The 26,867-nt window shown below is 43.3% G+C and overlaps 1 protein-coding gene across 1 annotated transcript; it reads right to left on the reverse strand.

The window, feature by feature from the left end:
- Positions 1 to 26,596, reverse strand: ZNF235 (zinc finger protein 235). The gene is made up of 5 exons (XM_019434557.2): positions 26,508 to 26,596; positions 24,805 to 24,869; positions 22,067 to 22,193; positions 21,266 to 21,349; positions 1 to 3,705 (listed from the first exon to the last, which is right to left on the reverse strand). Exons 2-5 carry the CDS (start codon positions 24,817 to 24,819, stop codon positions 1,769 to 1,771), a joined length of 2,163 nt encoding a protein of 720 aa, XP_019290102.2. The 5' UTR covers positions 24,820 to 24,869; positions 26,508 to 26,596; the 3' UTR covers positions 1 to 1,768.
- Positions 26,597 to 26,867: the final 271 nt, after the last annotated feature.

Consider the following 26,867-nt stretch of genomic DNA (forward strand, 5'->3'; position numbering starts at 1 on the left):
TTATTAACAATTCAAGTTTACTAAAAAACTTTTTGTCATTAGTAACTATTCAACACTTTTAAAGAGTTAACAGTGAAATCTACCTTAATGGATTAGGGTCCAAAATTCCCAAGCATATAAATTGTATCATGTTATTAGATTGCTTAAAAACAGTATTTTTCAGTCTATAAAATACAAATAACATTAAATATTACACTGTACAACAGGGCTGACACACTACAAAGAACCAGGGCCAGACTGGGGATGGGGGCCATTCACCAGTGCCATCCCAGTTTGCATTATTGTGGATGGCAGTATTATGTAATTTTCTGTACTTGAGTATCTCCTGAAATTAATCTCATTAAGGCTACTTGCAGGATTCCTTTGAAGTATGTTATTATGAATTCAGGGTAGGGGAGTAGAATTTTCAAATACAGTAAAACCTTGGACTGCGAGTATCTTGTTCTGCGAATGTTCCACAAGACGGGCAAACATTTCTAATACGTTTTCACTTGACAGACGAGGGATGTCTTGCAATACGAGTCGTATGTGATGCCCAGTGTCACGTGATCACAAGTGAGCCAATGGTTCTCGCTCTCTCACCGAAGGATTCCCAGGCTCAGATGCTCAGTCTCAGGCTGTGGTGTTCGGCGGAAATCAGTGATTTTTCAGAATGTTGGAAGGTACCCACAACAGGCACTAGTGTATTTTTATCACTTCAAAGCACCTATGGACAGTCCCTTGCTTTTCCATACAAGAGTAAGCTTAAGAAGGCTTTGCTTCATTCTAGGTCAGGCTGCCTACAGCTAGAGACCCTTTCCTCTGCTGCCTTCTTGCCAGTTACATTAAATACAGTATATGACAAGAGTTTATTAATACTGTACTGTAGCCAACATCCGTGCGACCACATACAAGGGCCCTGTGCAGAAGAAGAGTCCATTGAACCAACAGATGGCAGTGATTCCGTTAGTGACTGTGACGGTCATCCTACACAGTCACCCTCCTTTCTCTTGTCTCCCTCACACCAGCCACTAAGGTTTTCAAAGGTAAGTGCAGGTTAATTTATTTTTCCTTATATTTTATGATTTTGTGTTCTGTTACAGTATTGTAATCCTTTTCATCCGAATATTTTTGGGTTGTGGAACAAATCATCCGAGTTATTTCTTATGACGAAATTGGCTTAGGTATTCAACTGCTTTGGATTAAGCATGTTTCTGGAATGAATTATGCTCACGTATGGCACACATAAAACCAAGGTTTTACTGTATCTGTCCTCATGACAGATTTTCTCCACTTTGTCCGGTAATTGCTGGGCATCTCTTACGAGCCGAGCGCACTTTTCTACACAGTAGAGATAAAGTAGTGAAAAACCTCCCTCCCTACATGGAGGTTACACTGCCACCGACATTAATTTTACTTGTCCATCACTATACTTTTGTTAAAAGTCCTGCCCCTAATCTTCACTTATAAGGCCTCTTTCCTGGGTAGACTGGGGTGAATTTTGAAGTTCTTTTCTGTTGCATCTCGAAAAATTGGGACATTCAGAATGCCGGCACAAACACTGGCCGTGTTTACGGAAAAGGTTTTCTCTCGTCTGTGACATCCGATTCGCAAAGAATTCGGCACCCAGCTGTCCTTAAAAGAGAGCGCTTCACAGAGCGGCTTGCATGTGAAGATTCCCGGAGGCTTCTGAGTTCTGAAGGAACTTTCTACAATTACGAGCGTCGATTTTCCAATGGAGATGAAGATGTGAACTCTAACCGAAGGCCACCCCCCACACCTCACACTTCTACAGATTTGCTCCAGTGTGGACTCTCTGATGGTACACAAGATGTGATCTCTGGCTGAAGCCTTTACAACACACATCACATATGTATGGCCTTTCTCCAGTGTGGACCCTCTGATGCGTGTGAAAATGGGAGGCCTGACTGAAGCCTTTACCACACTGCTGACACGTATAAGGTTTCTCTCCTGTGTGGACCCTCTGATGAGCACTGAGCCCAGCACTCCAACTGAATTCTTTCCCACACTCCTCACATTTAAACGGTTTCTCTCCAGTGTGAATGATCTGGTGGACTTGAAGATTTGACCTCTGGCTGAAGGCCTTGCCACATGTATCGCACTTATATGGCTTCTCTCCCGTGTGGACTCTCTGATGGGCTTGAAGATGGGAGGCCTGACTGAATCGCTTCTGGCACGCGTCACACTTGAACGGTTTCTCCCCAGTGTGGACACTCTGATGGGCTTGAAGATTGGAGGCCTGACTGAAGCCCTTTCCACACTCTTCGCATTTATAAGGTTTCTCCCCTGTGTGGACCCTCTGATGATTGTGAAGATTCAAGCTCCAATTGAAGCGCTTCCCACACACCTCACATTTGTATGGTTTTTCTCCAGTGTGGACTCTCTGATGGGCTTGAAAATAGGAACTCTGACTGAAGCCTTTACCACACACGTTGCAGCGAAACGGTTTCTCCCCCGTGTGAACCCTTTGATGGCTCTGGAAACTTGAGGCTGAACTAAAACCCTTCCCACACTCTTCGCATTTATATGGCTTCTCTCCCGTGTGGACCCGCTGATGGCTGTGAAGGTTAAAGCTCAAGCTGAAGCACTTTCCACACTCGTCACACTTATACGGTTTCTCTTCCGTGTGGACTCTCTGGTGGGTATGGAGATTGGAGCTGCAACTAAAGCGTTTACCGCAGTCTCCACACTTATACGGTTTCTCTCCGGTGTGGATTCTCTCGTGGGCCTGAAGATGTGATCTCTGGGTGAAGCCCTTCCCGCACACCTCACATTTGTAAGGTTTCTCTCCGGTGTGGACTCTGCAGTGAATGTTAAGATCTGTGCTACGACTGAAGCCCTTCCCACAACTTTCACATCTGTAGGGCTTCTCTCCCGTGTGAATAGGCAAATGGGCGTAAAGATGGGAGGTCTGGTTAAAGCTCTTGCCGCACTCAAGGCACGAATAGGGCTTCTCCCCTGTGTGCACTCTCTGATGAGTCTGCAGGTTTGAGCTCTGGCTGAAACCCTTCCCACACTCGTGACACCAATAGCGTTTCTTCCCCGCGAAAACACTTTGTGGAACGGGCAGAGCTGAGCTATAGCGGGCGTCCTTCTCGTGTGCGCCGTACTCGGAGGACTTCTTTCTCGAGTGTACCCGCTGATGAAGTTCGAGACTGGCGCCATCGTTGAATGCTTTCTCACACTGACGACAGCGGTAGGTCTGCTGGACCAGCGGGGACACCCTTAAGAGGTCTTTACCACAGTCTTCGCTGTGAGGTTTAGCGCCATCGTGGTGGTGCAACATGCAACTAAAGAGGTTAACGTACGGAGCAAATATACATAATTGGTTTTTCATCGGAGTCTGCGTGCAACTTCTCTGGTAATTCTGTGTTTCGCTGAGATAGATTTTACTCCAAGAATTCTGAACTCTCCCGGCCAGAAATTCTTGATTTTCAAGAATACTGGAATGATCCTCTATAAGGTTCATTATACAGCTGTCTTCCACGGAAGCCTGAATACATATTCCTGCTCCCACTCGACAGGGGGCATCACACTGTTCAGGGAACTCAGAACTCTTTCCTTGAAGATTTATCTTGGAGTCTTGATCTTTGGTTAATTTGCTCACGATATGTCTCTTGATTTGCCAACATGAAAACTCTCCCAATGAAAGGCACCTTACTCCTGCTTCGTGAAGAGTCTCCTTCTCGTTTTGATTCCTGCCTCCTGAAGGGATAAAGAGAATAAAGAATCAGGGACAGAGAGACTGACATCAGCAAGGTGGTGAACTAAGAAGCTCCAAGCCCTTGTTCCGCAAAGGAAACATTTTTATTAAAAAAAAAACACTAGAGACTAGCTAAAATATCTGAAAAACAAAGGTCTACAGCAAACAATAGAATATCCAGTGGAAAAAAACCCACACACTTAAAAGGGAAGGAAATTTGGGATCAGCCCAGAGTGAGGGCTTAAGGTCTTCTCAGGTCTTTTATTTATTTTTGAGAGAGAGACAGACAGCATGCGTGCACAGGTGGGGGGTGCAGAGGGAAACAGACTCTGAAGCAGGCTCCAGGCTCCGAGCTGTCAGCACAGAGCCCGACGCGGGGCTCGAACTCACGGACTGCGGGATCGTGACCTGAGCCCAAGGCGGACGCTCAATCGACTGAGCCACCCAGGCGCCCCAAGGCACCACCTGCTTTTTGAAAGCGCGTGTTACACCGTTTAACTTTTACAAAGAACGTACATGAGTCCTGGCATTTGCTAAACCACAAGAAATCCGAAGAGCGTTTTCACTTTTATGAGAAAAGGTGAAAAGTGAAAATAGCATTTAGCTTTCGTTTTGCGGTGAGCCGTGACAGAGGCAGCGCATGCCCCAAGGGGCCAACGGCTAAGCTCCGGAACTAAAGGCAGCATCTCAGTGCTGAAGCCACTATAGCCTTAACCGTGGCTGGGAGCACCCGTGCTTCATCTGTGCACCCACGAGCAAGATGTGTCCTAGGTAGCAGAAAGCCTAAGAGAGAGGTCATTTCTGGGTCTGGGAACAGTCAAAACAGTCAAAAATGTTCCATATAAATGACTGGTAACTGCTTTTTTTTTTTTTTTTTTTTTTTTTTTTTTTGAGAGAGAGAGAGAGGGAGGGAGCATGTGAGCAGGGGGAGGGGCAAAGGGAGAGGGAGAAAAAGGATCTTAAGCAGGCTCCACGCTCACTACAGAGCCGGATGCGGGGCTTGATCTCATAACTGTGACATCATAACCTGAGTCAAAATCAAGAGTCGGATGCCCAACCCACCGAGCCACCCAGGTGTCCTGGTAATTGCTTCTTTAAGCCATTTTGGCTCACAGAAGACTTCATAGGAACCCTCTACGTTCAGAGAGCAGGAGAAACCTATACGTGAAAAGATGTCCAGTATCGCTCATCACTAGTGAAATGCAAACCAAAACCACAAGGAGATACGACCTCATGCCCGTTAGAATTCCTGGCATCAAAAAGACGAGAGATAAGTGCTGGTGAGGATGTGGAGGAAAGGGAATCCTTGTGCACTGTTGTTGGGATTGTAAACTGGTGCAGCCAGTACAGAAAACAGTAAGGAGGGCCCTCAAAACATCTAAAACAGAACTACCACAGGACCTCGCAATTCCAGTTCTGGGCATATATCTGAAGAAAACAAAATCAGCCTGTCGGAGAGATCTGCACCATGGTCACCGCAGCAGCATTTACAACAGCGAATACGTGGAAACAAGGGTCCATCGATGGATGAATGCATAAAGAAACCGGGTCGTGTATAAGGGGGGGAGGATATTATTCAGCCATAAAAAAGAATGAAATCTTGCCATTATGACAACACTGATGGACCTCAAGGGCATTATGCTAAGTGAAATAAGTCAGGCAAAGACAAATACCGTATGATCTCTCTTATAGGTAGATGTAAAAACAACTCAGAGGAAGAGATCGAATTTGTGGTTACCAGGGATGGAGGGACTGGATGAAAGGGACCAGAAGGCTCAAAGTTCCAATTATAAGGTAAATAAGTACTGGAATGGTGAATATTGTTAACACTGCTTATGTGACCTATCTGAAGGTTGCTAAAAGCATAAACCCTAAAAGTTTTCATCACAAGGGAAAAAACCCATTTTTAAAAAACCTCTAACAGGTAATGGATTTTAACGACACTTACTATGGTAATCATTTTGTAATATTAAGTCAAGTCATTATGATGTACACCTTAAAATTTTACGGTGCTTGGGGCGCCTGGGTGGCTCAGTCGGTTAAGCGGCCGACTTCGGCTCGGGTCACGATCTCGGGGTCCGTGAGTTCGAGCCCCGCGTCGGGCTCTGTGCTGACAGCTCAGAGCCTGGAGCCTGTTTCAGATTCTGTGTCTCCCTATCTCTCTGCCCCTCCCCTGTTCATGCTCTGTGTCTCTCTGTCTCAAAAATAAATAAACGTTAAAAAAAATAAAATAAAATTTTACAGTGCTATATGTCAATTATAGTGCCATAAAATGGAAAGAAAAAGGAGACATCAATACAGATACTATGGACACGAAAGGAATAACAAATGGATACCATGAATAACTCCAGGACCACAAATTTAATAATCTAGATGAAATGGAACAATTCTTTGAAAGACACAATCTGCTAAAACTCATACAAGAAGAAACAATCTGAATAGGCCTACATCTGTATTTTTTTAAAGTTTACTTTTTTTGAGAGAAAGAGAGTCCAAGAGCGTGCACGAACAGGGGAGGGACAGAGAGAGAATCCCAACCAGGCTCCGCACTGCCAGCACAGAGCCTGATGCAGGGCTCAATCTCACCAACTGAGATCACGACCTGAGCCCAAACCAAGAGTCGGACACTTAACTGACTGAGCCACCCAGGGGCCCTAGGCCTGTATCTATTAAAGAAGCTGAATCATTAATCTTTTGAAACAGCACCAGGCCCAGATATGTTCACTTGTGAATTCTACCAAACGTTTAAGAAAGGCATTATATTACTTCTTTACAATAGCTTTCAGAGGACAAAAGCAATGAGAATATTTCCTCACTCATTCTATGAGGCCATCGTTACCTTAATACCAAAATCAGACAAAGATATTACAGGAAAACTACAGACTGATATATTTCATCAACACCAAAGATCCTCCAAAAATATTAGCAAGTCAAATGCAACAATGCATAAAAAGAATTAGATGCTCTGGTCAAGCATACTAGGCATGTAAGAAAGGTTCAACCCTGGAAAATTAATCCATTACATGAAAAAACTACAGAAAAATCACATAAGACTATCAAAAGATACAGAGAAAAAACATTTGATAAAACCCAATACTTGTTTATAATAAAAACTCTCAAGCAAACCAGGAATATAGAAGAAATTCCTCAACTGGAGAAAGGACATCTAACTAGTATCTTTGTGAGACACATAAAACCTTCCCGCTAAAATCAGGAATGTCTTAGCACTCCTTTTCAACACTGTACTGTAAGTCCCAGCTAACGCAAATGGGTACAGATTGCAAAGGAAGAAATAAAACGTTGTTGGAGAATGATGTGATTGTCGATGTAGAAACCCCCCAAAGAATCAATCAAAAAACCTCCTGGAACTAATAAACAATTATAGCAAGGATGCAGAACACAAAATTGATACAGAAAAGTATATTGTTCCCTTATACACAAGCAATGGACAAGTGGAATTGGAAATTACGATAGCATTATCATTTACATTAGCACCCCCTAAGAGTCCATGTTCAGGGATAAAAAGCCCCGAGATTGTCGAGATGTCAGTCCTTCACAATCCCGATCAAAATCCCGGCGAGACATCTGGTGGATATCGACAAATGGATTTAAAAGTTTCCACGGAAAGGCAAAAGACCCAGAAGAGCCAACACAGTATTGAAGGAGAATTACAAGGTTGGAAGACGCGTTAGGCAACACCTAGACCTATTCCGTAGAGCTGCAGTATTCAAGGTGGTGTAGAATTGGCGACAGAAGAAATGGACCAATGGAGTGGAACAAAGACGTGAGAAATAGGGCTCAAGCGAATATAATCAGCTGATCTTTGACAACGGAGTAAAGGCAATACAATGAAGCAAAGGCAGTCGGTGCTAGAACCACCGGACATTCACGTGCGGAAAAAAAAAAAAAATCCATATGGAGAGTTGAAGCTTTTTGCAGACATGAACTCAAAGCACAGACCTTAATGTAAACGCAAAAGTAGCAAACTCCTAAATGAAGTTTCTGCTCTGAGCAAGCCGCGTCAAGAGAATAAGGGGAGTCAGGGAGAAGATATTTGTAAAAAATAGATGTGGCAAAGGAACTCATCAAACCCAACGATAAGAAAACAATGTGTTTAAAATATGGACAAAAGCCCTGAACAGACACATCAGCGAAGAAAATACACTAAGAGCAAACAGGCCTCCGAAAAAGGTGTTCGACATCACATGCCCTTAGTGAACTGCAGATCAAAATGAGATACGACTCCCCCTATTAGGATGGCCCAAATCCCAAAGGTCGACACCGCTGCTGGTGAGTATGTAACCGGAAGCCTCAATTCACTGCTGCTGAAAACGCAAAATGGTGTGGCCACTTTGGAAGATAGTCTGGCAGTTTCTTACAAAACCACAAAAGTAAATAGTGCACCTTGGTACTTACCAGGTGAGTGGAAGACGTATGTCCACGCAAAAATCATCACACAGGGGGCGCCTGGGTGGCGCAGTCGGTTAAGCGTCCGACTTCAGCCAGGTCACGATCTCGCGGTCCGTGAGTTCGAGCCCCGCGTCAGGCTCTGGGCTGATGGCTCGGAGCCTGGAGCCTGTTTCCAATTCTGTGTCTCCCTCTCTCTCTGCCCCTCCCCCATTCATGCTCTGTCTCTCTCTGTCCCAAAAATAAATTAAAAACGTTGAAAAAAAAAAATTAAAAAAAAAAATCATCACACAGATGTCTGCGGCAGCTTTATTCGTAATTGTCAAAACTTGGAAGCCATCAAGCCGAATGGATGAATAAACTGTGGTACGTCCAGACAATGGACTATCGTCCAGCGCTAAAAGGAACAGGGCTATCAAGTCCTGAGGGAACTTTAAATGCACATTGCTAAGTGAAAGAAGTGAATCTGAAACAGCTGAAAGCTCTACAATTCCAGCTGACATCCTGGGAAAGGCAAACCTATGGAGACAAAAGGATCGCTAGTCGACAGTGTTTAGAGGGGAGGGGGAATTAACAGAGCACGGAGAATTTTAAGGCAATCTGTTCTGGATCATACCGTAATGGTAGATACATACCACTATAAATTTGTACAAACTCCTACAATGTACAACAGCAAGAGCAAACTCTGAAGTATAGACACTGGGCGATGATGATGTATCCCGGGGAACCTTATCCCGGTGAACCTACCGTGATGAACGGTAGGTTCATCGACTGCAACAAAAGTTCCACTCTAGTATCAAATGTTGACAGGGGAAGGCTGTGTGTGTGCCTGCACGTGGGTGTAGTCTAGAGGAACTCTCTGTATCTTCTGCTCACTTTTGCTGTGAACCCAAAAGTTAGGTGAAAAATAAAACCTATTTTAAAAATGTATTTATAGGGGCGCCTCGGTGGCTCAGTCGGTTGAGCGTCCGACTTCGGCTCGGGTCATGATCTCACAGTTTGTGGGTCCGAGCCCCGCATCAGGCTCTGTGCTGACCGCTTGCTCAGAGCCTGGAGGCTGCTTCAGATTCTGTGTCTCCTTCCCTCTCTGCTCCTCCCCCACTCACGCTTTGTCTCACTCTGTTTCTCAAAAATAAATAAAATGTAAAAAAAAATTTAAAAAAATGAAAATAAAAATAAAAATGTATTTATAGACTTAAATACATGCCAGTGGAAAAAAACAAATAAAAAGTAACACATATATGCCAACCACAAGATGCAACCATTCCATGTGTTATTCTTGCCTAAGAAAAATGAAGGTGTATGCCAATACACACACACATATATAAGAATATTCAGCATCTTCACTCGTAATAGCCCAAAGCTGGACAAACCCATCAGCAGGTGAATGAATAAACAAATGGTAGTATATTCACACTGGAATACTACTTAGCAATAAAAAGGAATGAACTATGGATAGATGCAACAACACGGGTGAATCTCAACCTATACTGAGTAAAATAAGACAGCCAAGGGAAAGAAAAAACACCATATGATTTAAAAAATGTTTTAGGGGCCCCTGGGTGGCTCAGTTGGTTAAGGGTCTGACTTTGGCTCAGATCACAATCTCACGGTTTGTCAGTTTGAGCCCCGCGTCGGGCTCTGTGCTGACAGCTCAGAGCCTGGAGCCTGCTTCAGATTCTGTGCCTCCCTCTCTCTTTGGCCCTCCCCTGCTTGCACTCTGTGTCTGTCTCTCAAAATTAAGCATTAAAAATTTTTTTTCAATTAAAAAAAAGTCCTGTAGAGTGACAGAAAGTAGATCAGTAGTTGCTTGGGGACGGGTGTGGGACATGAAGAAGGGGAGAGAGGGAGAGATTACAAGTGGGCATGAGAAGTGTGCACAACTTTTAAAGATTTCTTTTGTATTAGAGTGCTTCCCAAGTTAATCCCCCTTCCAGATCTGGCAAGAAAAAGCCAAAACTGTTCAGGGCTGGGGAACAGGAAATTTAGGATGGAAATCCTGGAAGCCAGAAAGCCACAGAAGTAAGATTAATCTAAGTTTTTCCCAAATCCCAAATCTCACCATTAATGGCACAGGGTAAAATTTGTGAGTTTGAGTCTCTGCTGACTCAGTGCTATTACTTAACCCAAACACGGTTTGAAGTGTCAAAGGTCACAACTCAAGGTCAGAAACACCACTGGAAATTTAGGGGAGAAAAATCAAAGGTAAGGGAGCCACAGAGGGTCCGTCCCTAACTAGGACTATAAACCCTACCCACATCTTTGGCCGATCTCTCGACTATGCAGACGTAGCAAAGACCCCAGGGCCTGGACTAAAAAAGCAGCAGCCAGAAGTCATGAGAGGCATTACAGCAAAACACCAAAAAATATTTAATCTGCCCAAAATATTACAGAAAACGACAGATGAGCAAAGAGAGAAGACCCAAAGGCACGATGATGAATGTAAACACACCCGTATTAATAACTACACTGTGTGTAAATGTACTACCCAAAAATCGGAAGGCAGATGTTGGCAGATCACGTAAAAAGAAAAGATCCAACTATACACTGTCAACAAGAGACCTATTCTAAATATGCATCGTTAAAAAAAATAAAAGACATACAAATATATCATGCAAAGCCTAAGAAAGATTGAGTGGCTAAACTAGTATCAGATAAAAAGAGACTCTACGAAATAGATGCGGATGGAGGTAGAGTGTATGATACTAAGTGAAATAAATCAGAAAAAGACAACTACTCTATGACTTCCCTCACATGTGGAATTTTAAGAAGCACAATAGATGAGCAAAGGGGAAGGAAAACAAAAGAGAGGGAAGCAAACCGTAAGAGACTCTCACCTCTAGAGCGCAAACTGAGGGTTGCTGCAGGGGAGGTGGGCAAAGGGATGCCTTAGATGGGTGATGGGTATGAAGGAGGGCACTTGTGATCAGCACTGGGTGTTGCATGTGTTGCATGTAAATGAGGATCCACTAAATTCTACAGCTGAAATGAATATTACACTTGATGCTAATTAACTGGAATTTGAATACAAACTGGAAACAAAAACAGAACACTATTAAAGACAGAGAGAGCCATAATAAAAGGGTCAATATGGCAAAATGGTGTAAAAATTACAAACGCATATGTATCTAACAAAGGCTACAAAACACAAGAAGCAAAAACAGAAACTGAGAGATGGACAAAACTAGAGTTAGAGATTTTAACACACTTCTCTTAGCTGGTGAAACAATTTGACCATAAAAAAAAAAAATCAGTGAAACAATACAAACTCTGAACCCTTAAAATTAACCATTTTAACTAAAATGAAACTTATAGATCATCACTGCACCCAACTATAGAACACACATTTTTTTTCTCCAAATACACATGCAAAATCCATCAAAATAACCGTGTCCAGGGGTTATGAAAAAAGTTTCAAAAGACTGGAACACTAAAGAGTATGTTCTCTGACCAGAGTGGAATTAAATTCAAAGGCAGTAACAATAAAGCTGGAGGTATCACAATCCCACGTTTCAAGATACACTACAAAGCTATAGTAATCAAAATAGTATGGTAGTGGCACAAAGACACAGAGATCAATGGAACAGAAGAGAGAGCCCAGAAAGAAACCCCTGCTTATATGGTTAATTAATCTTTGACAAAGGAGGCAAAAATATACAACGGGGGAAAGACAGTCTTTCTTTTATTTAAAGTCTATTTACTTTGAGAGAGAGATCTTGTGTGCACGTGCAAGAAGGGGAAGGGCAGAGAGAGAGAGAACTCAGAACTGTGAGATCATGACCTGAGCCAAAATCAGGAGTCGGACACTTAACTGACTGAGCCACCCAGATGCGCCAAGACAGTCCCTTTAATAACTAGTGCTGGGAAAACTGGACCACTTTCTTATATTACACACAAAAATAAAGTCAAAATGGATTAAAGACCTAAGTGTGAGATCCGAAATCCTAAAAATCCTAGAAGAGAGCACAGGTAGCAATCTCTTCGACACTGGCCTTAGAAACATTTTTCTACATCTATCTCTTCAGGCAAAGAAAACAGAAGCACAAATAAACTACTGGAGTTACACTAAAATAAAAAGCTTTTGCACACCCAAGGAAACCATCAGTGAAATAAAAAGGCAACCTCCTTAATAAAAAAAGACATTTGCAAATGATATATCTGAGAAGAGATTAATATCCAAAACGTATAAACAACTTACATATAACTTAACACCAAAAAAACAAATAACCCAATTCAAAAGCCGGCAAAAGACCTGAATAGACATTTTTCCAAAGAAGACATATAAATGGCCAAGAGACATGAAAAGACACCCAACATCACTTACCATCAGGAAAATGCCAATTAAAACCAGATTGAGATATCACATCCTATCTGTCAGAATGGCTAGTATCAAAAAGATGAATAATAAGCATTGATGAGGACGTGGAGAAAAAGGAACCACTGCCTACTGCTGGTAGGAATGTAAATTGGTGCAGCCACTGTGGAAAACCATATGAGGGTTCCTCAAAAAATCAAAAATAGAATTACCATATGGAGCGCCTGGGTGGCTCAGTCGGTTAAGCATCCAGTTTCTGCTTGGGTCATGATCTCGCGGTTCATGGGGTCCAGCCCCGTGTCGGGCTCTGTGCTGCCAGTTCGGAGCCTGGAGCCCGCTTCAGATTCTGTGTCTCCCTCTCTCTCTCTCTCTGCCCCTCCCCTGCTGTTGCTCTGTCTCTCTCTCTCAAAAATAAATCAACATTTAAAAAAATTAAAAAAAAAAAATAGAATTACCATACAATCTAGTAATTCCACTACTGGATATTTACCAAAAGAAAACAAAACACCAATTCAAAAAGATACACGCACCCCTATATTTACCGCAGCATCATTTACAACAGGCAAGACATGGAAGCAGCCCAAGTGTCCATCAACAGGATGAAGAAGATGTGGGGTGTGTATGTGTGTCCATACACACACACGGACATACATACACACGACGGAATAGCAGTCATAAAAAAGAGTGAGATCTTGCCATTTGCAACAACATGGATAGACCTAGGAGGTGTTATGCTGAGTGAACTGAGTCCGAGAAATAACTTGATTTCACTTACAGGTGGAATCTAACAGTCAGAACATGCGAACAAAATGGAAGCAGGCCCACAAATACAGGGAACTAGTGGTCGCTGGAGGGGCGTGAGGGATGGGCAAGACAGGTGAAGGCGAGTGGGAAGCAGAGGGTCCCGCTTCGGAATGGGTGACTTACAGGGATGAAAGGTACGGCAATGGGGTCGTAACAGTGCTGTATGGTGACAGATGGCAGACAGCGCATACGGTTGTCTACTCTCTATGCTGCACTCCTGAAACGGACGTATCACCGTATGCCAACTAGATGTCGATAGAAAGACTAGATTGAAACAACAGTGAAGACATCCAGAAAAGTCCTAATCATACGAAAATTAAATACACTCTGAGCAAGCCACACGTCAAACAGGAGATTGCATGGGAAATTAGAAAACACTTTGAGATAATGATGAAGGAACATTATATCACCATTTCTGGCGTGCAGTTAAATAGCACTCAGAGATACTTTTATAGCTTTAAACGTTTACATTAGGAAATAAGAAAGGTCTAAAATCAAACACCTGAGGTTCCATCTCAAGAAGCCGTGAAAAGAGCAGGAAAGAAGAGTAAAAATCAGATAAATAGAAACAAACAATAGGGAAAACTCAGTATCAGTCATGAAAGATAGGGTATTACTACAGATCTTAGAGGCATTAAAATAAGGGGATATATTCAACAATTTAGATAAGATGTACTAATTCCCTGAAACATACAAATAACCAAATCTGTAGCAAGAAAAGCAAAAAATCTAAAGAGTTCAGGAATTTAATTCATAAAAACATTCTCACAATAAGACCAGACGACTTCACCAGTGGATTCCACTTGGCACTCAGGAAAGGAGTAATACCAGTCCTACACGAACCCTTCCAGAAAACAGAAGAGGAAGGTACACATGAATGTCACTTGTGTAAGGCCAGTATTACCTCGACATCAAAACCAGACAAAGATATCAAGTCCCAAGAACGTTACGAATCAAAATCCCCCCTAACAAAAGTACAAATATCCTTAATAAAGAACAAATCTTGTTTGTTTCTACAAACATAATAAAAAGAATAGTAGTACATCATGAATAGGTGGGGTTAATCCCAGCGTTAAAGACAAGACGACAGGCCCCAAATGGAGTTGCATATGCTAAGCCTCATGCCCCCAAACCAAGACTTAGTATAATTTTTGGCTCACCCAGAAATGCAATCTTAAACCAAGCCCCGATCTGCTCTAGTTAGGTAGCCTGCCATCCTCTACAGGGAAAGTAACCTTGCAAATGACCAACCTGCTTTTGTGCCTCACAGAACTTCCTTGTCCGTGTTCCGTTCTGCCTGTAAGTCTTTTACTTTATATAGCTCCTGGGGGAGCTTTTCTATCTGCTCTCATGAATGCTGCCTGATTCAGGAATCACTGAATAAAGCCAGTAAGATCTTTAAAATTTAGTCAGCCGAATTTTGGGTTTTAATAGGAGGAACGCAAGGTTGTTTTAACATGTGAAATCGCCAATGTATTTTATCGTATTTACAACATACAAGAGAAAATGTAATGATCACCTCAGTATTTTACGAAAGATGTATATGCGTATACTATTACCCATTCATGATAAAAACTCTGAAACTCAGAAGGGAACTCAACCGAAAAAGAAAACCTACAGCTGACGACGCCATTATCAGTGCTGAAAAGACTGACGCTGTTCACCTGCCTTGAGGCAAGCAAGAAAACAAAACAAAAACCAAAGGCATTCAGATTGGAAAGAAGAAAGAATATACATTTGTACATCATGATCTTCTACATAGAAAATCTTTAGGAATGTGCAATAATGCCTCTAGAATATACCAATATGGGAAGACTGCAGGCTACAAGGTTGATGTCAAAAATTAACTGTATTCCTAGGAGACAGAAGCAAACAACTGAGAAATGAAATATATAGTGTCAAAAAAATAAAACACTTCTGAAAAATTAAAGATACATATAAAACCTATCCACTGAATGCTATAAAATGTGATATTGTGATTTATAATAAATACATATTTTGGTCTTCAGTTCCTGGCCCGCAGATCCCCAAATCCTTGGAATTTCCTAAGAGAAAAGAACAATGGGAGCATCTTTGTTATAATATTTGGTCTCTTTTCCTAAGCTCCTGAAATCCTTCCATTTCCATAAAGGTGAGATGGGTGTCCTATACTTCCTAACAAACCTCTTTCAACCACATCTGAGTTTAGGTTAATGAGGTGACTTTTGGAAATCCTCTAAGGATGGGAGGCTGGTTGCCATGAAAGCCAGCCTTGATTACAGGGTTGGAATTTGTAGTCCCACCTCCTGACCTCTGGGGGAAGGGAGAGGGCCAGAAAGCTGAACCAATCACTAACAGCCAATGACCTAATCGGTCATGCCTAACTAATGAGGCCTCCATAAAAACCCAAAAGGAGGGGGTCTGGGGAACTTTCAGGTAGGTGGACATGTGGAGATGCAGGGAGAGTGGTGAGCCCAGAGAGTGCCTGGAAGTTCCACACCCCTCCCCACATATTTTGCCCTACGTGTCCCCTCCATGTGGCTGTTTAGTTGTATCCCCTTGTAATAAACTGATAATCTAGTGAGTAAACGGTATCTCTGAGTTCTGTGAGCCACTAAAGCAAATTAATTGAACCCAAGGTTGGGGTTGAGGGAACCTCTGAAGCACAGTTAACAATCTGGCCTTATCGCTGGCCTCTGAAAGGGGGTGAAGGGTGAGGGGTGGGGATCTTATAGAACTGAGCCCTTAACCTGTAGGATCTGACGCTGTATCCAGACAGATGGTGTCAGAATTGAGTTGAAATGTACGACACGCAGCTGAAATCTTGACTAATTGCTTAGTATGGCAATAACCTCCACTTATTAGAACTGGTATCAGAATTATAGAATTGAGATGTGTCCCTACAAAAAAAGAAAAAAAAAAAAGTCAACTAAACACACACACAAAATGTAATAATGAAGGAAAAGAGGGCCAAAAAAGCTTTATGATATACCTGAAACAAATATAAAAACAAATAACAAAATGGCAAAAGTCCTTCCCTAGCAATAATTACTTTAAATGTAAATGGATTAAACTCCCCAATCAAAAGGCATAAATTGGAGGAATGGATTAAACAAAACAAAACAAAACATGATCCAGCTATAAGCTGTCTACAAGAGACTTTATATCTAAGACCACACATAGCTTGAAAGTGACATGACAGGGGTGCCTGGGTGGCTTGGTCGGCTGAGTGTCCAACTTTGGCTCCCATCACGATCTCATAGTTCATGACTTTGAGCCTCGCATCGGGCTTGCTGCTGTCAGCGCAGAGCCCGGCTATGGATCCTCTGCTCCCCCAACCATGCCTTTCCCCCACTCACACCCTCTCTCTCTCAAAAATGAATAAACATTAAAAAAGAAGAAGAAGAAAAACAGAAAGTGACAGGACAGAAAGATATCCCATGCAAAAGAGAGCTGGATAGCTATAACTGATGTCAGACAAAAAAGAGTTTCAAGTCAAAAACTTATAAGAAACAATCTGTACTGATAAAAGAGTCAATGCGCCAAGAAGATATAAAAATTACAAATGGATATATACTAAACATCAGAATACCAAATATATGAGGCAAATATAGACGAATTGAAGGGATAAATAGCTATCGATAGTAACAGAAGGAACATTCAATATCCTGCTTTCAGTAATGGATAGAACTAGACAAAAGATCAAGGAAATAGAGAACTTAACACTACAAGCCAACTGGACCTAACATACACAGGAAATGCCACCCAACAACAGCATAATATACATTTTCCTCAAGTCGTTCTCCAGGGCAGACCATATGTGAAGCCATAAAACAAGTCTTTAACAAATTTTTTTTAAAAGATTGAATGAAATCATACAACAAATTTTTCTAATCACACTGGACTGAAGCTAGAAATCAAAAGCAGGAATCTTGGAGAATTGACGAATATGTGGAACTCAAAACATACTTATCAATAACCAATGAATCAAAGAAAAACAATCACAAATAAAATTAGAAAATATCTGGAGACAAATGAAAATGAAAATCCAGGGTACCAAAACTTAGGGGAAGCAGCGAAAGCATTGCAAAGAAGAAAATTTTTATCTGTAAATACTTGCATCAAAAAAGAGATCCAACAATTCCACTTCTGGATATATTTCCAAAGGAAACAAAATCACGGTTCGAAAGAGATATTTACACCCCCACGTTCCCTGCATCATTTACAATAGCTGAGACATGGAAATCATCCAAGTGTTCGTAACTAATGAACAGATAATGAAATGTCACTCAGACACACACACACACACACACGCAGGAATATGATTCAGCCATAAAAAAGAAGAAAATGTGTAACAACATGGATGGACTCTGCGGGCGTTATGCTAAGTGGAATAAGTCAGACACAGAAAGACAAATACCCTATGATCTCATTTATGTGTGGAATCTAAAAATATCAAATTTACAGAAACAGAGATCAGATTTATGGTCGTGAGAATTGGGGGTGGGGTGCGTGATGGAAATTGGGAAGAAAGATGTAAAATCATTTATGTTCATAGATAATATGATCTTATATGTAGAAAGCCTGAAAGATTCCACATAAGAATTGTTAAAATAAATGAATTCAGCAGGACACAAAGCCACACACAAAAACCAGTTGCATTTCTACATACAAAGAGCGAACAATCAGCAAAGGAAATCGAGAAAAACAAATCAAAGCCACAATGAGATACCACCTCACACCCGTCAGAATGGCTAACATTAACAACTCAGGCAACAACAGATGTTGGTGAGGATGCGGAGAAAGAGGATCTCTTTTGCACTGATGGTGGGAATGCAAGCTGGTGCAGCCACTCTGGAAAATAGTATGGAGGTTCCTCAAAAGATTAAAACTACAATGACCCTATGACCCAGCAACTGCACTACTAGGCATTTATCCACAGGATACAGGTGTGCTGTTTCAAAGGGAAACACGCACCCCAATGTTTCTAGCAGCACTATCGACAATAGTCAAAGTATGGAAAGAGCCCAAATGTCCATCGATGGATGAACGGATAAAGAAAATGTGGTATGTGTATATATGTGTGTATGTATATATAATATACATAATATAATATAATATAATATAATATATATATGCATACATACCATATGTATATATGAAGTATTACTTAATCAAAAAGAATGAAATTTTGCCATGTGCAACTACATGGATCGAACTAGAGGGTATTATGCTAAGTGAAATTAGTCAGAGAAAGACAAAAATCATATGACTTCACTCCTATGAGGGCTTTAAGAGACAAAACAGATGAACATAAGGGAAGGGAAACAAAAATAATATAAAAACAGGGAGGGGGACAAAACAGAAGAGACTCATAAATGTGGAGAACAAACGGAGGGTTGCTGGAGGGGCTGTGGGTGGGAGGATGGGCTAAATGGGCAAGGGGCATTAAGAAGGACACTTGTTGGGATGAACACTGGGTGTTATATGCAGGGGATGAATGCCTGGATTCTACTCCTGAAATCCTATGCTAACTAACCTGGATGTAACTTAAAAAAAAAAAAAATCCATATACAACAGCACCAAAAAGAATAAAACTTGGGAATTAACTGAACCAAGGAGGTGAAAGACATGTACACTGAAAAGTACAAAACATTGATAAATTAAAAACATTAAAAAAATGGAATGACAGTCCACGTTCCTGAATTGGAAGGTTTACTACAGTTAAGATATCAGTGCTACGTGGTCAAAGGACCTACAGGTTCAATGCAATCTCTATCAAAATCCCAAGAGTACAGAAACAGAAAAACCCATCCTAAATTCACATGGAATCTCAAGGGACCCCCAGTGGCCAAAACAACCTTTAAAAAACAAAAAAAGTTGGAGGTAGTCACTTCCTGATTTCAAAACTTACTATAAAGCTGCTGTAGTCAAAAAAGTGTGGTACTGGCATAAAGACATACAGACCGAGGGAATAGTCTACAAGGCCCCAAAATGAACCATTGCATACACAGCCAAGTGGTTTTTGACAAGGGTGCCAAGACCACTGAATGGGAAAAGGACAGTCTTTTCAATAAATGGTGCTGGAAATATTGGCTATTTACACGCAAAAGCATGAAGTCAGATCTTTCCTTATACCATATTCACAAATTACCTCAAAATGCATCAAAAATCAGAACATAGGAGCAAAAACTGTAAAACTCCTAGAAGAAAGAATACGCCAAAAGCTTTGTGACACTGGATTTGACAATGATTTCTTGGCTAGGACACCAAAGGCACAGGGAAGAAAACACACAGACAAATTTGAAAATTTCATGGAAATTAAAAACTCTTGTGCATCAGAAGACACCGTCAATAGAGTAAAAAGGCCACACGCCAAATGAGAAAATACTTGCAAATCACATTATCTGAAACAGGACTGGTATTCAGAACGCAGAGAACTCCTAAAACTCAAAGGAAAACAAACACTCGGACTCAAAAATGGACAAAAGACTTGCACAGATATTTCTCCAAAGAAGAAACACAAATGGCTACTAAGCACATGAAAAGATGATCAATATCACTAGTTATCAGAGAACCGCAAATCAAAACGAGGTACCGCTTTGCACCCATTAGGGTGGCTATTAAGGGGAAAAAAAAAACCAACCCACAGAACACAAGTGTTGGTGAGGATGAAGAAAACTGGAACCCTTGTGTATTGCTGGTGGGAACATAAAACAGTGCAGCTATTGTGAAAAACGGTATGGCACTTCCTCAAAAATTAAAAACCGAATTACCAGGGGCACCTGGGTGGCTTAGTCGGGTAAGCATCGGACTCTCGATTCAGCACAGGTCATGATCTCATGGTCGTGAGATAGAGCCTCCCTGGGGTTCCGTGCTGGGCAAGGAACCTGCTTAAGATTCTCTCTCTCCCCCTCTCTGTCGCTCTGCCCTCCCCAACTTGCTTGCAGTCTCTCTCTCTCTCTCTCTCTCTCCCCCTCCCTTCCTCTCCCAAGGAAAAAAAAATAGAATTGCTAACACGATCCAACACTTCTGTTCTGGGTATACACACAAAAAATGGAAAACAAGGACTTGAACAGATATTTGTACACCCATGTTCACAGCAGCATTTTTCACCATAACCAAACGGTACAAACCCAAATGTCCATCAACGGATGACGAAAATGCGATAGGTGCACACGACGCGACATTACTCAGCCATAAAAAAGAAGGAAATTCTGACATGCGTTACGACACAATCAACCTTGAAGACGTTATGCTAAGTGAAATAAACCAGGTGAAAATGGCAAATGTCACATGACTCCACTTCCATGAGGTACGTGAAATAGTCAAATCCAAAGAGACGGAAAGGAGAACAGTGGTCGCCAGGAAGTGGGGTAAGAGAAGAACAGGGGGCGCTGTTCACGGCGCAGGGTTCCAGTGTGGGATGATGGAAACGTTCTGGAGAGGGACAGCACGGAGGGTTGTGCGACAGTGTGGATGTACCTAAGGCCCACTTAAAGATGGTTGAAATAAAGGGTATTATGTGTATTTTACCACAATGTAAAAATCCCAGATGCTAATAAGTCTGGTGGTTACATGCAAATGAAGGCAAGTCAGGGACACGGCGAGTGGAGGGAGATGGCATTTTAAGTGGTGGTCGGATAAGGCCTTGGGTAGAAGGACTTCGGATCGACAGGAGCGAGTGAGAAAGCAAGAGCGGTCAGACGTGTACGGGCTGGCAGCATTCCGGCCGGAGGAGAGAACGGGAAAGGTCCTAATGCAGAGGCACCTGAGTGCCGTGAGGCTGGCAGACAGAGGGAGGGGGACGTGACGGGAGAAAAATGTAGAATGAATGGTGAGGCTGGGGGAAGGAGCCCATGCCACAGGACCTTCCAGGCCCCTGGAACACGCTGGGTTTTATTCTGTAAAAGGAGAAGCCCGGGGAGGGACTGAAGCAGGTGTGACGCAGCGGGACTGAGGTTTTCAAGGGGCCTCTCTGGCTGCTGCACGAAGATCAGCCAGGACGCAGGCAGATCGACGGGACCGTCCCCTGCCAGGACGCGAGCCGCGCCTACCTCTTTGAGTGTGGATCTCCTTCGTGCAGAGCTTTTCCTCTCTCTCCAACTGGGATATCACATCTGGTTTGGAGGATGAATGCCCTGTGGAAAGAGAAGACGCGAGTGAAAACACGAAGGGCGCGAGTACTGAAAACCGTGGGTTCCCATCCCATAATGTGAGGCTCTGCCCCGCCCCGCAGCAGTGGTTACCAAACACTTTTCCGTCACGACCCATGGTGAGCGGTACGCTTGGCATCATTAGAAATCTATTCTTACCACACAAATTACTGAAATAAATGACCAAACGAACGGTTTCTAACCACCGTCTGTTTTCCTCACATCCTTCCCCGTCTGACACCCCTCAATGGAAACAGCTGAACTTAACGCGTCAAGGTGAACCCCCGCTAAGGAGCTCTGTCCTGTAAGTATTCTAGATTAGAAGACAGTCGATGCCATTTACGAACGTCCTGACCCACCAGTGGCTCATGATCTACAAGTTTAAAAAAGATGCCTGAAATATGGAGCCAGGCGAAGACAAGCTTAACTGTTCATTTATAGTTCATTTACACGAGACGATGTCTGCCTCGGAACAAAGACTAGAAACATCTCGTCTCCGTGTTCTAAAGGGACTGGGAAACCCTGGTCTCTGAGGAGCCCTGAAGCCTTAAACTAGTGGGCGGAGGCCAGGGATGTCACTCAACATCCCAGTAGGCACAGGACGGCCCTCACAACAAAGAAATATCTGCCCCCGATGCCAACAGTGCCAAGGTGAAGAAACCCTGCTCGAGGGGATGAGTGACAGAAAGGTCTCGCGCTCACCCACAGAGACCAGGTTCCGGAAGTTCTCCAGCATCACTTCTCGGTACAGCTTCCTCTGGGTGGGGTCCAGCAGCCCCAACTCCTCCTCCGTGAAGACCACAGCCACGTCCTTGAACGTCACCGCCTCCTACAACACCAAGCACACGTAACCTCGAGCTCGCACCCCGTGGCCACTGGGAGCGGGGCAGCACGGAGAAGGTGGAGATCCGGGGGAAGCCGTTCCCGATTCTGAGGGAACCGAGCAACTCTTCTCATAGTTTCTCCTCTTCCCCTTCCACAGTCTTACCAAACACGCTAGGGCCGTGCAGGGGAGGGGAAGGAGAGGGAAGAAGGAGAAAAACACCTTGTATACAGGTAGCATCGTGCCCTTTATACAGTTTTCATACAGATCTCAGCCAACTGTCCTGTTACTTCCCTAGGATAAGTTCCAGGAAGTGGCATTTGCACTCTTGAAAAATATGCACCCTGATTTTGTTAACATAATGGCAATTTTCCCCCATTAACTCTTCCTGTAAAAGATTACAAGTATTCTGGACTCTCTACACTCTGGCCCAAACTGGGGGGCACCTGGGTGCCTCCGTTGGTGGAGCTTTGGGACTCTTGATCTCAGGGCTGTGAGTCTGAGCCCCCCGTATGGTGTAGAGATTACTTAAAAATAAAATCTTCAAAACGAAACAACCAGAACGTAGTCTTTTCGACAGTGTGGCAACTACTCTCAAATAATAATAAAAGATCATCTTTCCATTTTTTTTCACATATTACCTGTTCATTTCCTTTGTTCATAATCCTACCGGAGTATCTTATGCATCAGTAAAATTCCTACTGAGAATATCAAGCCTTTTTTCTAGCATGTTTAAATTCTTAGCCACCACCCTCCCCCAACTCCTGTTTCCTATTTGTGTCATAACTTTTTCTGCATGGAAATAAAAACTCTAGCTGGAGTTCTGAGCACCTGTGTACTAAACAACGACTTGACATGTCTGACACAGAAGAGACAGGCACTAAGAAAAGGAATCAGGTGACGACAATGTTATGTTTGGAGACCCCCATCCACCAGATCTGCCAGCACACATCTAGCCTGGCCCGAGGTCCCCGAACAGAGAAGTCTTTTTTCTTCTGGGTCTTTCCATTTACCCTAATCGGACACCTGAAACTCCCGACAGGCAATGGGAACTTTAGGGTCAGCTGGGAACCGAGTGGATTTCAGGAGGTATCTGAAGGTTCACAAACCTGTTTCTTCATGTGAAAATGCAGAGAAGACCAGGTATATCCTCACACAGCTGTCCCACAGAGTAAATGCCTGGCAAATCCCTAGTGCTCAAGATTTTTAAAAATAAGTATGTGCTGGGGCGCCTGGGTGGCTCAGTCAGTTAAGCGTCTGACTTCGGCTCAGGTCATTATCTCACAGCTTGTGGGTTCGAGCCCCACATCGGGCTCTGTGCTGACAGCTGGGAGCCTGGAGCCTGCTTCGGATTCTGTGTCTCCCTCTCTCTCTGCCCCTCCCTGCTCAAACTCTCTCTCTCTCTCTCTCTCAAAAAATAAACATTAAAAAAAAATTTTTTTTTTAAAATGTGCTTCTTCAAAACATACTAACGCATCAATGAATAAAACAAATATTTAACTATATAATACACACATGATTTAACTTCGAATTAAAAAAAAGGAATCTAGCTTTTAAGAAGTATTTAAATTTATTTACTTATTCATTTTTAAGTAACCTGTACACCCAACGTGGGGCTTGAACTCACAACCCCAAGATCAAGAGTCACACGCTCTACCCTGAGCCAGCCAGGCGCTCTCAGAATCTAGCTCTTGCTGTTTGAAAACTAAAATTATTTTCTGAGTTCAGTCTCTGGCAGACCCTGCTGCTCCAAGCCATACTGTAGACATTCTTATCACAAAGAATGAGGCACCACATGTGAGAAAACAATCGAGCCCCTAGAACTTTCAAGAGAAAAAAAAAACGACTGACTTCTCAGAATTTTTGTATGGGGTGAAAGGTTATATGTATGCAAATTGTTATTGTAAACATCTCTAAAATGGTAAAATCCATGTGGGTTTTATATGGAGAATGGGGTAAAACAGCAGGTCAATGACAGAAAATAATGTGACCTTTTACACTGTAGGTAATTATCAAGTTGCATTTTAAAAATCCAAAATGGGGGGCACCTGGGTGGCTCAGTGGGTTGAGACTCTTGATCTCAGCTCAGGTTATTATCTCACTGTTCGTGGGACTGAGCCCTGCGTCGGGCTCTGCACTGACAGCTCAGACCCTGCTTGGGGTTCTCTCTCCTTCTCTCTCTCTCTGCCCCTCTCCCACTCACTCACACTCTTTCTCTTTCTCTCTCAAGATAACGAAATACACATTAAAAGAAATAAAATTTTAAAAATCCAAAATGCTACTTAAACTGTGATTACAAGTCTAGACACGTAAACACAAATGGGAAAGAATACGGCACAATTAAAACTGTTCATTTGTAAACATGTTTAGAACGTGCAAGTTTTTTTTTTTTTTTAAAGTTTTTTAAAAATCAATTTTCACGCTGTTATTTGGCAATAAACAAAAAACAAGAGGCTGGTACACAACAATTATTCAAGTGCCTGGGGTTCTTGCCAAGTAGGAGGGTAAATGCTTCCACCCTTCCCAAGTAGGGGGTTAATGCGAGAAACGCATTAATTAATTAATTAATGTGAAACGAGAGGTCATTTTAAGGAACAGAAAGGCAAAACCAACTTACCTGGAATTTGGTCATTTTTTTCTCCTTTTCCTTTTGGGGAAGGGCAGAGTTCTGGGAAGGCAAAGCTGTGGATGGGAAAGCCGTCGTGAGAGAGCCGTCAGTCCACATGGCACTTGTGGGAACCCCAAGAGGTGCCCCTGTAGACCAGGGGCTGGATTCCAGCTTCCTCTGGGCTCCCCCAGACAGCTGCCTGAGCTCAGGAACAGTCGCTCACCTAAGTGCTTCTGGTAGCTTCCAGAGTATTCCTGAGCCTGGGTCTCAGAGGAAATGAGAAGCAGGCAGGCAGTATAACTTAACGGGGCCAAGGTGCATGGGTTCAAGCTCTGCATTTCCACTTACTACTTTCTACTCACTACCAGTGTAAACCTTGAGCAAATTATTAATCTTTCTGTGCCTCAATCCAGTTACCTGTAAATGGGCATAATAATAATGCGGGTATTCCCTATTCCCTAAGGTGTCAGACAGGCAGATGCTTTCATGCTTCCCGAAACTTCCCTTGCAAATGTGCTTTCTAGAAAATAAATCTTTTCAGAAACCCACTCATTCAGAGATGAAGGCTCCAGGTGGCGAGTCACCGATACCCTAGGAAAGTCTAATTATTATTATTCTTTGTTAATGTTTAATTTATTTTTGAGAGAGGCACACACAGAGAATCCGAAGCAGGCTGCAGGCTCTGGGCTGCCAGCACGGAGCCTGACTCGGGGCTCGAACTCACCAACGGTGAGATCACGACCGAGCCCAAGTTGCAGGCTCAACCGACTGAGCCACCCAGGAGCCCCTAGGAAAGTCTAATTCCGACCGGTTGCCCACAGATAATCTGTTCTGCTGCTAATGAAAAACTGCCATGATTTCCCCCCAATGACACCATTTTAATAGGTGTAATTACTTGAGCATGTTATTAAGCTCAACAAAGTTTCCTCTCCCATATGCATGAAGGCAATGACTGATTGAAACCGCAGACTAAGAAATCCTGCTGCATCTTAAATGAACAACACGCAGCTATTACACGTTCACAACACTTAAGGACTCAGTACACCGCAGGCACTCTGCGAAGCCGTGCGCAGGACTGTTTCTCTGCGATAAGCCACAAAGAACTTTCCCCGGGATCCAGCCGAAGATAACTCTCCTTCCTAATCAAGGGTCTGGGAAGAGTCCAGGAATCCCGGAACGGCCCCACAGCAGAGATCGGGGAAGGGCCAGTGGAGCTGCAGCCGGGGCTCCGACCCCACGCCCCCGATGCCAGCCTCTCAGGAGCTTCTAAATAACAGGGGGCCCGATATTATGACAGCATTCCCGGCACCACCCAACATTTTACTAGGCACTAGGCACTGGTTTTAAGCGTTTCGTATATAATCTCATCTAATTCTTAGAAGAACACTACTGGGCAGGCACTAACCCTTTTCAGCCAGGGGGAAACGGAGGCAGGGAAATGCTAATCACTCGCCCAGTGTGTCACCTCGAGGCACACGCACAGCTGGCTCTAGGGGTGAGGGAGGAGAGCTCTGGGCGCGGAGAGCGCGGGAGACCTTCAAACTCCGCACGCCACGCGCGCCCGCCCCCACGCGGAGGCTTCGTCGCCACTGCCTCCGTCCCCGCCCTCCGCCGCGGCTCCAATGCCCCAGGAGCGAGGACCCGGCGGCTGCTGGCCTCACGCCGAGGCCGAGAAGGCTCGGAGGGACCGCAGGGGCGCGGGGTTAACTCACCTCCCTGCCAACAATCTCGGCCCCGACCTCGCCTTCCTGGAGCGGAAGTGTCCCCGACTGTACCCCGCTCCTGGACTACACTTCCCAGAATGCCCAAGCGGAAGCGCCTCCGATCTCACGCAGCTCCTGGACTACATTTCCCAGAATGCAGCTTGCGGGACCGCGCTTCCAACAGCTGACTCTTGTTTGGGTGTAAAGCGGGTTCAGGTTGGGTTACCTCGCTGGTGCTGTAACTGTCAGGTTTCTTTTTGTTTTATTCATTTCTTAGAGCGCCTGAGAAAATTGCGAGTTGAAAAAAATTCGGTCGTATTAAAGAAAAACGGACCAAAATTTTTAGGGGAAGGCTGGATCTCAAACTTG

This window comes from Panthera pardus, unplaced genomic scaffold (assembly GCF_024362965.1).
Source record: "Panthera pardus isolate Hobbes unplaced genomic scaffold, ASM2436296v1 HiC_scaffold_18, whole genome shotgun sequence".
Classification (NCBI taxonomy): Eukaryota; Metazoa; Chordata; class Mammalia; order Carnivora; family Felidae; genus Panthera; species Panthera pardus.

What these genes read in the sequence shown, in the direction of transcription:
- ZNF235 (XM_019434557.2), bottom strand. An exon ending in CCGGAACCTGGTCTCTGTGG is followed by an intron (nt 21,350 to 22,066) that starts GTGAGCGCGAGA and finishes CTCTTTCCACAG; the next exon opens with GGCATTCATCCTCCAAACCA. An exon ending in GGAGATCCACACTCAAAGAG is followed by an intron (nt 3,706 to 21,265) that starts GTAGGCGCGGCT and finishes TTATCCCTTCAG; the next exon opens with GAGGCAGGAATCAAAACGAG.